Source organism: Mesitornis unicolor, unplaced genomic scaffold (genome assembly GCF_000695765.1).
Source record: "Mesitornis unicolor isolate BGI_N332 unplaced genomic scaffold, ASM69576v1 scaffold6965, whole genome shotgun sequence".
Lineage (NCBI taxonomy): Eukaryota > Metazoa > Chordata > Aves > Mesitornithiformes > Mesitornithidae > Mesitornis > Mesitornis unicolor.
The window spans coordinates 88,454-100,840 of record NW_010187550.1 but is presented as its reverse complement, the minus strand read 5'-3'; the positions used below and the strand labels follow the sequence as shown (position 1 = coordinate 100,840).

At 35.0% G+C, this 12,387-nt stretch overlaps 1 protein-coding gene across 1 annotated transcript in view; it reads left to right on the top strand.

The window, feature by feature from the left end:
- The first annotated feature begins 892 nt into the window (after positions 1-892).
- The window catches only part of LOC104541431 (sodium channel protein type 5 subunit alpha-like), a 39,808-nt gene continuing 28,313 nt past the window's right edge, over positions 893-12,387 (top strand). The window contains exons 1-9 of the mRNA XM_010185490.1: positions 893-1,165; positions 2,396-2,514; positions 3,885-3,974; positions 4,956-5,084; positions 7,884-7,975; positions 8,595-8,798; positions 9,395-9,458; positions 10,181-10,325; positions 11,883-12,077. Coding sequence (XP_010183792.1) covers positions 893-1,165; positions 2,396-2,514; positions 3,885-3,974; positions 4,956-5,084; positions 7,884-7,975; positions 8,595-8,798; positions 9,395-9,458; positions 10,181-10,325; positions 11,883-12,077 — 1,311 coding nt within the window. The remainder of the gene's footprint in view (positions 1,166-2,395; positions 2,515-3,884; positions 3,975-4,955; positions 5,085-7,883; positions 7,976-8,594; positions 8,799-9,394; positions 9,459-10,180; positions 10,326-11,882; positions 12,078-12,387) is intronic.

Here is a 12,387-nt window from a genome sequence, read left to right as displayed (position 1 = left end):
TGTGTCCATTTCATTTAATGACTTGTTCATCTCTTTCTAACACTTTGCAGATCATTTGTTCAGTAAATTTAATCGGTATATCTGGAATTCCTTGAGTTTTTATATAAAAACATTCTGTTATTTCCCCCATACCCAAAGTCAGCCTTAAGCCAGTTAGACTAACCTAAAACTGTGGCTGGCTATAGAGACTAAATTCAGTTCATCTCTAGATGAGAAAAATAAGTAATTTCCATTTTAATTAAAAAAAAAAAGAGGCAAATTTGAAGACTTATTTTTATATCCCTGATCCTGTGGAGAGAAATCCTTTAGTAACTGAAGGTGCCAACAGTGTATTTGTATCTGTTACTGATGGACCGCTTTTTAACTGTAGGACCAAAGATATTAAAACCTGTCATAGGATTTGCAATTCTTAATTCAATTTAAATGGAAATTTCTTGCATATCTTGTATTGGAAATTAACAGATCTAGACTCTAGCCTTGTATTTGCCTTTAGCAGTATGCTTTTGGTAGTCTATTGTTAGGATTCCCCCATACTAACTTGTATTTCTTTACCGAGAGGGTGGTCAAACACTGGAATGGACTTCCTAGAGAGGTGGTCGATGCCCCAAGCCTCTCAGTACTTGAGAGGCATTTGAACGCCCAAAACAACATCCTTTAACTTGGTCAGCCCTGAATTGGCCAGGCAGTTGGATGAGATGATCATTGTAGGTCCCTTCCAACTGAAATAGTTCTATTCTATTCTATTTTCATGTGGGGTTTCACAGAAGGAAGAAATAATTTATAAAATCGGTATTACTTTTAAGTTGTGTATTATTTCTGTTATTTCCCAGTTGTCAATAGCTTTCTCTTTTAAGTTACTTATAGCCCTGGAAACACACATATAGAAGGAAAAATGGATCCCTTGTTTTGGCCATCAGAAGCTAACAGCTTTCGACGTTTCACCCCTGAGTCCTTGGCAGCAATCAAGGAAAGAATTGCTAAGAAAAAAAAGCAGCAAGCTGAAGTTAACCAGAAGAATAAGGACAAAGGAGTTGAAGAAGATAAACTTACACCTCAGCTTGATCTGAAAACTTGCAAAAAGCTGCCATCTCTGTATGGGGATCTTCCTGTGGAGCTCATTGGGGAACCCCTGGAAGATTTTGATCCATACTACAGTGATCATGAGGTTAGAACTTTGAAAAGCATTTTTCATTTAGTTTTATCTGCTGAACTGTGAAGAGATGGTAAAAGCTCTGTCCAGGAGGTGCTGGTTTTTTATTATTCTGTAGACAAATCTTCTAACATTAATAGCAGTTTTTGGGACAGGAATGCTAAGGTATGCTCCATATTATGTAATGAAAAGGTATTTTAAGTTCCAGTCAGTAATCAGAACTAATTACGAAAACATGATACACTTGATAGATACACTTTGATAGGAAGTATATTCAGGGATAACTGATGCTTTTTTTTTTCCAGAGCAGTTTCTATGATGTCTGTAGAACTGAACTCACTATAATACAAACTGTGCCTGTCAAATAGTAGATCAAACTGGAATTGCTGACTTACTGCAGATGCTTTTGCTGAATTACAAATATTCAACAAATTATGGGAGGCAGACTAGAAATATTTGCAGTACTCTGTGTAGCAAACCAATATATTTTCATCATAGTAAATTAATTTTCCATTACTTTATGTCTCATCAACTTTATTTATTGTACCGTATTTATCTTGCATATGCACCATGCTATTGCAAAGTGATTTGTGGTGTTGTTTGTAGGAGTGTGTGAAGCAGATGCTCTAGGAATCCCTTTTTTTGTCAAAGTAATCAAAGTGATATTCTTGATGGAGAGAAACTAAGGCTGATTCAGTGGAAAAAAATTAGATGAATGTTAGTGAATGATGTATTCATTTTAAGAGATTTCATTTTTACTTCATGTGGCAAAAATACTGAGCTGCATGAGCCTTAAGATAGCTCAGAGGGAACTTATAGTGTTACCTGATAATTTAGAGTTTTACCTTGCGTTGACCATATGTATTCTGTAAACAATCTTTTGTAGCCTGTAAAACTATCCAAGAGTAAGGTACTTTGACATACGATTAACACCATTGTTGTACTCCCAGAATAGTATCCTTTCATTACTTTCACCAAGTAAATACAATCACTTGCTCTTCAAATTCATTCCCACTATTATTTCTTCCTCACAGGCAATAATGAGCATTTATATTGCTGGTGTCTTTCTTTCAAAATGTAGTATTGTCAGGTCACAGCTCCAAGTAGCAGTACAGGAAAGTTTTACTCATAATTGCAGTTAGTTATAAGTCTAGATGCAGATTTGAAAACATAAACATTTAATTCTTGCGGAAAATTTTGTTTCAATAGAATATTTCATATGCTATGAATCTTTTTTTTTCATAGACTTTTATGGTGCTAAATAAAAGGAGGACTATTTTCCGGTTTACTGCCACACGTGCCTTGTGTATATGTGGTCCTTTTAATCCAGTCAGAAAAACAGCAATTAAAATTCTAATCCATTCATATCCTTTTATTGGTTTCCTTTATTTTCCTTCCTATATTCCCTTATTAGTTTTAAATTATACCGTACCATTTTCTGTCATTCTATTCCTCTGTTCATATTAATGTAATTGTAAGCTCATGTGGCTGTGACAGAGATTTTTAAAAAGTTATCTTGTTTTACAACAGCCAGGATATTTACATGGCATTGATACCAGTGAAAATACCAAAAAGCTCATATCTAAAATCAGATTTACAGATATTGTTATGAAACAACATTTGGAGACTATAGTATGATATTTTAGGCCTTTTCCAGAACTTTTTCTAGATCTCTATTGTGGTGACAAGCTTAAATTTAAAACAAAACCAAAAAAAACAACAACCCAGAAACCAAAGCAAAACAGTGACTCTAGTTGAAATATGTAGCATATGATTTACGGCAATGCTTTGCTGTCTCTGGTGTGATCCTAAGAAATGTATTTCTCACTTGAGTTCTGAAGAGTGCCCATTTTTTATATTTTGGAAGAATATAAGCATAGTTTGAAGAATGTAAAAATGCGAAGGATCACAGGTGCAAAACCGTAGGCTGAGCAGTTTCTGTGCTTTCTATCAAACATCTGTCTTCATTTGAAATTATTAATTTCTAGATATAGGTCCTTTTATGGGAACTTATAGCTGACTTTTAATGTGTATTCATGCTATAAGAAAGTACTAAATTTGCTATTCAGTTTCAAATAAACCCTAAATTTAAGGCCAATGTTTGTCTAAAAAACTCCACATTTGTATTAGGTGACAAGTGACCTTTCATGAAAGGATGTTTTTTCTTATGTATGTTTTCATTGCCCGCCACACAAACTGAGCAAGTTTTCTTTGTGACAAAGCATAGGTGTCCCTTGTAAGAATGTGTATATAGACTTCCAGTTTCAAAGAACACTGGTTATCAATAATTAAACTTTTTCATATGATTTTCCTAGGATTAAAACCCCTAGTTATTATGTGCTTGTGACTCATTTCTCTTTATTTCATGCTCCTGATGGGAAGAAATGGAGGTTTCTAAAGTTTCAAATAATAGTGGGCAGCAGAAGACTCAGAGTTTTTTCATTTGGTTGTGTTTCTCATCTCTTCTGTCAAACATATTATGCCCCACTGATGTCCTAACTTCCAGAACTATCTCCACATGCAGATAATTCATTGTTATTTTTATTCACAAAGTTTATCTGGGTGAGCAGAATTTTGACCTGACATTGGTTTCTTTGGAAAACACATGACAAATCCTGAGTATGTTCAAAGTAATTATTTGAGTATCTGTGTAGGGGTTTTTTGTGTAAATCAGCAGCTTTTCTGAACTACCTTGTTTTATAATATAACACCTTTTCCTTAACTTGTTATTCACATTATTTGTTGGCTTTATTACGTGTACTGTGGTACTCAATTGTGTTTCCATGGCTGTAAACCAGCTTCCAGTCGAACTCAGCTGGACTGAGTAAGTATCTCAGTTGCCATTCATTCACTCATGTTCTAAGGATACTATCATGCTGGGCTGAAAAATGTAAATAGTTTGGTGATTTAATTCTGGGGCTTGGAAGTTCTCAGGATCTTTAGGATTGTTCATGTTGAATCACACAGTCTTCTGTGAAGCTTCAGAGCCTTTTCTTAGAGGCTTATACCATATGTCATTTTCTCTACATATTGGCTAGTTTTGCTATCTGGTCCAACATAGAAGGTTGCCCCATTTTTCCTTTCAAGGATTAATCCTTAGAGAGACTGTGCAGCAGGATTTTAACTTAATATCTCTCATTCTAAGACAATAACCTGAATCTCTGTTATGGCTGGCTCCTGCAAAAAGTATAAAAGGATAATTATTCATTCCATTTTTTCTTGTTGTTTTCTAGGGACACCTCTAGTACAGTTGTTCACATTTGGAAGCCATCTATTTAAAATGCCTTATTACCTTTTGTAATTGCACACTGTACTCAGTGTAACTTGAGTTAATGTTCTGGAATTAAATCTTGAAAATGGGCCTGGTGCCTCAGAGGTTCTATAGTTTTAATTACTCTTATTTTGGGGTAAGCATGGTGATAATTATAGCTTAATTTTATGTAGGATTTCTTTCAGCTATAGAGTATTTGTCAGAATAAATGTATAAAACGTGCAAATCTTACAGGCTAAAATGTCTTCATTTATGTTTTATTATTTTTATTTTATTCGTTATTTTTCTGGCAAAATATTGAAGCTTTGAAATTCTCCAATAGATTTACAGAGAAATCGTACTAAAATTTAGGAAGGCATATTATACCCATGATGTTTCTGAAAGTAATATAACCTGTCTTATTTTACTTCACTTTTTTAATCTTCATCTCCATCCAGTGACTAAATGATAGAAAAGGTAGAAATGTGTCTGAATGTATCTCAATCCCATTAATATTTTTATTTCTATAATGTTAATATACACCTTCCTTCTCAGATATCTTTTTACTGCCATATATACTGGTGAAATATTGGTAAAATTATTGGCAAGAGGATTTTTTTGGAATGAATTTACTTTTCTTCGAGATCCATGGAACTGCTTGGATCTTCTTGTTATTATTTTAACGTAAGTAAAACTCGATTGCTCTTTTACACTCAAGGGACAAAAACACAGATAAAATGCTATTTGTTGTTGCTGAACTTTTTTAGAGTGGTTGGCATCCTACATGCTTATGAATGACTTTGATTGAATCACCTTTTGCATATCTGCAAAGAGAAAAATAGTCACAGACATTAAAGCAAGACCTAAATGCGAAGCTCATCTTAGAACCATTTGATTATTCTCAATTTAGTATGTATTTATTTTTTTTAAGGTGCAATTGCATAGACAGTGGAAATCAAGCATGCCTCTTTATACTTAGTTGTTTTCTGGATCAGATGAAACTCATTTGAGAAGGATCCAAAGTGGGCCACAAGTTGTTGAATGACGTGGTGATAAGTAGCAGATGAAACCCCAAGAATGTAAAGTGATGCTGAAGGAAAAACCGACCTAGCTTTATATACACAGTTCTGGGTTCTGAAATAGCTTTCACTTGTTGGGAAGAGGATGTTGGTGTTAAAATAGACAATCTTGTGAAAACACCACTCCAGTGTGCAATCATGAGCAGAGAAGGAAATAGAAAATGAGGACACTATAAGTAAGACATAAAAGAAAGAAGCAGAACACATAGTTATTTACCTATGTGGCTTGTCTTTTTCTTAAGGACTATATTTATTTTTGCATCCGGTATCTCAAAAGATGACAGAATTTTAAAAGAGATGGAAATGTGTATCTTGTATTCCACATAATAAGAAACTAAATAGAGTAGAAGTCTGATGAAGAAAATACAGAGCACGGCCATGGTTGAAGTCTATGGCACAGAGCCTAAAAGAGAACAGATAGTTTATTTTTTTCTCCTGTGATGAGACGTAAAGGCACCAAACGAATTTGTCAGAGGGCAGAATAAAAAAGGGAGTAGTTTTTCGCATGTTGTGTAGGCATATTTCCATGGGAGGTTGTGGATGCAAAAAAATTAGTTGCATTCAGAAGGCCTCTAGACAAAATCCTGGATGTAAATGCACTAAGGGTTATTTTTAACACAAAGATGCTATGTCTTGTTCAGGAAGTCCCTGAGCTATAAATTTACTGGAAGAATTAAATCTGGGAAGCATCACTGCATTGATTCTAAACTCTCCTGTAAGTGTCTGTTGTGGGTCACTCTTGAAGACAGGGTAATAGGCCAGATGGATCACTGCTGTGCTCAATTTTAAATTCATACCAAAACCAACTAGCTAAGTGGACAAGAAATGAGGAATAAAGCAAGTCAGAATTTGCATCTCAGATAGAGAATGTTTATCTTGAAAGCAAAATAGTCTTACTTGCAGCAGTGAACATTCACTCATTCCCAGTCTCACAGCTTTCAAAGCAAATCTCTGTCATTTAGCATTTCTGACTAGCTTCGAGTTGTCTTCTTCTAATTTATTAGAGGTAGAGTAATTTAGATTGGAAGGAATTTCTGGATATCATGTGATCCAGCTCCATGCTAAAACCAGGACTAATTAGGTTTCTCAGGACCTTGTCCAGTCATATTCTGAGTTTCCGTAAAGATGGAGATTCAACAACCTTTCTGAGTAACCCTTTTCAACCACATTGTGGTTTTTTTTCCTCCCAAATTTCTAACTGAAATGTCTTATGTAGCAACTTCTCTCTGCTCCCTTTCATCCTTTCATGGTGAGCTTCCAAGAATGGCCTGGTTCCGTCTTCTCTAAGACCTTACATTGGGCAGCTGAAGACAGCAATAAGATTCCTGCTCCATCACCCTATTTAGACCACTAAAGAGCTTACACATTGTTAATCATCAGCAATTATCAAGTAGTCCAACAGCTGTATGAACTATTTCATTTTACGATCCTACTTCCCTACCCATACTCCTAATTCATTTGTGTTCAAGCAGATATTAGCACTTTGCAATATAGTATCTCCTTCTGGGATTTTTTGTGTCAAATTTGGAAATTAACTCAACAGGTGTTAGTTAACTCAGGTGCAGCTGTTACTTAAGGTACTTGAGAATTATTTAATTTTATAGGCTAGGCAAAGCAATCATGTTCTGATCCGTTGCTGACAAAAGTCATGCTTTGAGTGGGAAGTCGCCTAGATCACCTCCAGAGGTCCTTTCCAACCAATGTTTCTCAGATTCTCTTATTGAGACTTTTAAGAAATTCTGTTACCGGTTATGACCTTGTCATGAATCACAATTCTTGTCCATTCTGGCATGAAAGAAGTATTATAAAGTATGGGGTAACCTGTTAAAGTGCTGTGTATTTCAGCAACTCTTAAAATCCTAATTTTCTGAAATATTCAAATTGTTGAAAGTATTAAATAGAAACTAGTTTTAATACTCAAGTCCTTAGCTGCCTGTTAAAGTTAGAAAGACAGCCATGCAGTGCAGAATTAATATATTGTAAACTTAGTTTTACTCACCTCCCTTCTCCTAAAGTATATATTGTGTAGTTCTGAGATAGCTGCAATGTATATTTTCATGTGATCTAAATCAGATTACCCTGGGTATGAGAGAGTGTGGTTTTAACATTGAAAGTTTTTATATTTATTTGACATTTTGATGGACAAACACGTCAAAAGTTAAGCATCCAAATCCACACTAAGTTAAAACTTGCTGTGTTTCTTTTCATAGGCCCTATTCAAAAGTCTCATTTTTTTATATTAATACCTAGAAATAGACTTAGATTCCTAATTTTAGATATCTGCCTTAGGACATACTTGTCCTATTTATTTTCTGCAACTTACTTGTTACTGTGTGCTCAATATGCATATACTCTGGAAAACTAGATCTTTGTCATTTACTTCTATGGTGACTTAATTTTATAGGTATGTTACTCTGTTTTCAAATATGGGCAAGGTTTCAGCTCTTCGAACTTTCAGAGTACTGAGAACTTTGAAAGCTGTTTCAGTAATACCAGGTAAGGAACAATTATGTCCTACTAATTTTACTTCTGCTTCAGCAATGTGCTATTTCTAATTCCTCTTCTGTTCTTGTCTTCGGTTTTCTGGCCACTTTTTATGACAGTTAACACCCACATTTGGGTGGTCTTCAACATATATTTGTTCCCTTCCTAGCGTTGTAAATGTTCTTTTGCTTTTAAACTGGTGACATCTGTAAGGCATTATCTTCTAAGACAGAATTCCCTGAGGTCAGCAGAAGCTATTCGTTACTGTAATGTGCCTTTGGCACAATGTGAAGTACTTATTTAATGTTAATCAGGCACAGAAATCTGCCCATATTCATTAAAGTTCATAAGAGTTGGCTTAGATGCCATCTTAGTTTAGATTTAGCAGAAATCTAGTTTTTGATTTAGCAAAATGAGTGTTAGAAGGAAGTCAAACCAAACTAAGTTATGATTAGGAAATTTAACTAAAAATACTTTATCATTCCTGTGCTTTATTTTACCTCATTTAATACTCTGAAGTTACAAAACCATTTACATTCATTGTTTTTATCATACAACTGCTGTTTATTGTCATATGGGAACGCAAGAGCATTCTTCTAATTTTGCGTATTTCTGAACCTTTTTTTCCTAGGTCTGAAAGTCATCGTAAATTCACTTATTGAATCTGTTAAGAAACTTACTGACGTGTTGATCTTGACTGTTTTTTGCTTGAGTGTATTTGCTCTAATAGGCCTCCAGCTTTTTATGGGCAATTTGACATCCAAATGTGTCCTCAATGTTACATACAATGACTCGTTGTGTAAGGATGCCAAGATATATGTGCCAACTGATGAGGGTAAATTCTGTTCTTTTCTCCCTTTGCATAATCCATGTATCTTTCTATGTCTTATGTATTTCTCACAGAGAGGTATGTCCCTCCATTTGCACAAGTAGTAATATGAAGTCTCTGGTACAACTGAATGTGGGATTAGTGAATCTGGGATTTGGAGAAAGATTAGCAGCCTGTGAAATAGAAGGGACTGAGTTTCCATAAGCATTTGCTTCTTTACCTATGCACATTGCCCAGGGATCCTAATTTTAGGAGTACTGCACAGATAATGAATTTTTCCATCACTTAATCTATATTGTTCAGGGATCTTGCCTACTTCTTGCAGAGGTTCTTATTTTTACCAGAGATCAAATAAAATCTAGCACTTTAAGTTCTGAGTTAATTTTTTTTTTTTAGTGACCGCAGGACCAGATCTGCTGAGAAAAACCCCTATTGTCCTTTGTTGTGAAGGGAGTCTTTCACAGAGGTTTGGTCCATCCTCTGTCTTTAAATTTTTTGAAAAAACTGTATTTAAAAGTGCAGTGATGTATGGTTTACTGTCAGAGTTCTGAAGGAAGTGACTACTTCTGATTTTATGATTCCTTGATTTTTTTTTTTATTAGATATCTGTTACAGAATGAATAAATCTACTGAAAGACTGCTCTGTGGGTTCAGTTCAAATCCTAAGTAAGTGAACAAAACTGTTTTAGTACTTCCATATTTTTCCTCCAGATATACTGTGGTTTTATTTTTGGCCTAAAGGAATAGTGATGATTTTTCAGGAGGCTGGAATGTGTGTGTGTGTGTTATTAAATTAAAAACCAGATATTTCACATCGGGAAAATGAATGAAGTCAAGTACTAAGATGCAAGCAATTATGTATGTGCTTTGTTGCTAACCACTGGTAATATAATGGCCATGTAGAATGATACAAAGGAGAAGGGGAACAGATCAGTAAAGAGTTGTTAGATATTAATAAACTCTTCTCTCAGCGAATTATTTAAAAGGAAACATATCTAATTTTTTCACCTCTCTATGTCTTTGTTTGCATGTATCCTACATCAATGGAGAGTTTCTTTGTAAACAGAAACTATACAAGACTGGAGTTACTGTCTAGCTTCTTTGACATTTTTTGGCTTTCTAGGATTGTCTGATACAAATCAGCCCTTCCAGCAGAATTATATTATTTTCAGGGACATGGTTTAGAAGTGGGCATGGTATAGTTAGATATCAGTTGGACCTGATGATCTTAAAGGTCTTTTCCAACCATAACAATTCTGATTCTATATTGAGGAATAATGAAACAGACCTTCAGATATACTGAGCAAATCTGTATTTGATGTTGTGTAGGATGCTTTCAGGTACAGTCTAATACTACAAGTATTATTCAACATTTCTTTTGTGGTTAGCAATGAGTGCCCAGAAAACTATATCTGCAAGGAGATTGGGAAGAATCCTGACTTTGGTTATACAAGTTTTGACCATTTTGGCTGGGCCTTCCTTTCTTTATTTCGTCTGATGACACAAGATTGCTGGGAGCGTCTCTACAGACAAGTAGGTACTTTTATTACCGGCTAGAATTACTTTAGACATGCAGTTTAGAGCTTTATGTCCTTTGGAAAATTCTACACCTGTTTTAACATTACTGATACCAAATTTCTTTTAAAATCAATGTAAATATTAAGGAAGTAGCTTCAAGTGACAAAGTTGTAACACCATCTGCAAGTGACATTGGACAAGGCCAATCATGCTGTGAATGCTTATATTTTTCTTGAAGAATACACTTAGTTCAGTGATTAATAGTTAAATGTTAATATGTAACTACCGAGCGACTGGGGTAGATAGTAGATCTGGCTAGTGGGCTCACTGCTGCTGCAGGGGATATGAGGATATGAGTCCTGACTCCTTGCCAAACCTTTTGGCTCAACACATACCCCTTCATTTCAGATCATTTTTGACAACTGGTACTAAAAAAATTGGAACCTTTATGTTTTGGTTCAGAGAGCTGACTGCAACTTTTCCATTTTTTTGACAAAACTGATACAAAAATTACACGTAGGGAACTCTCTGTATCCCTTACATCTATGCAGTACCTTTGCTAGAAGGGAATTATCCTCTGCCTTGTTCTGTGACTTTCATATGGTCCACATTAACTTTTTTTCCAGCAGCCTTTATTAACTGAGATTTTTTTTAAAAGTGTACATCCTCTTTTTGCTATTTGGAGGTCATGTGGGTTTTAGTTTTTAATGTCTCTGAGCTTAATTTGGAGCCATCTCCTCTGCTGCCATTTAAAAAAAATGTAAGAATAAGCTGTCTAAATATTCCCTCTGATTCTCTAGTTACAGCATCTTTCATAATTGTTTAGATAATCCTAGCTTTTGTCCTTATTATTGAGTTTTATGAATTTCTTCTGTAGTCACCTGTATATCTCTTTACAGCTGAAGTTGTCTTCTCATAACTTAAACTGTGATGATTGTTTGCTTAATTTGATGGGAGATGTTCACTTTAATTTTAAGAATAGATTTTGTTAATTCTTCTCTGCAGTGCATGGCATCATTATGAATGTTTGATGGTCTGCTGCATAAAGAGAAAACATTCAGTGATCACAGAGAAGTTTTTAAGAGCTGAGATTTATTTACTTGAAGGCCAGGGGAACTCCTAACTAGATGTACTTCTAGATATTATATGCAGATATTATATATAGTCTATATATATAGACTTCTTCTAAGTTCTTCGATATGAGGGTGGTAGATCACTGGCACAGGTTGCCCAGAGAGGTGGTGGAGGCCCCATCCCTGGAGATATTCAAGGCCAGGATTGATGGGGCTGTGAGCAACCTGATCTGGTGACATTGTCCCTGCTCACTGCAGGGGTTGGACTGGATGAGCTTTAAAGGTCCCTTCCAACCCAACACATTCTGTGATTCTGTATTGTGTAAAGATATTCTAAGTTATAGACTAGAGGTGGATCCTACTGTTGTTTAAAGAAAATGGTGCAGTATGTTGAGCTTTGTATTATATAGGAAAATAAATTGTTTAAAGTTAGTTTGAAATTCTATTGTAAACGTTAACTTATTAAGAATTTATTGCAAACTTCACCTTTTTCCCACAGACTATCCGTACATCTGGAAAGAGCTCTGTTGTATTTTTTCTGGGGGTCATCTTTTTGTGTTCGTTTTATCTCTTCAATCTGATCTTGGCTGTGGTAACTATGGCATATGAAGAGCAAAGCAGAGCTACTCTTGCTGAAACAGAGGCAAAGGAAAAATTGCTTCGGGATGCCCAACAAGTTCTAGAGAAAGAAAAGGTTTGTAAATTATCATATTTAATATGTAATATGTGGATCCTTTTGTTTTCCTCTGCAAATTAGGAAAATGAGGTTTTTAATGAAGCATGTGCTTTTTACAATACTTTCTCACACTTCATCTCTCTTTCTATCTCTTTATAAATACACACGTGTATGTGTGTATATATATATATATTTAAATATATATAAACATTTCTGTGATACAGACAAACCACATGAATCCAAGTTAAATCATAGTAAGTTTTAGAATTTTCAGGAATGACTTGCTTGCAAGTATATAGCTTTTATGGTATTGCATAGGTGCCTGCGC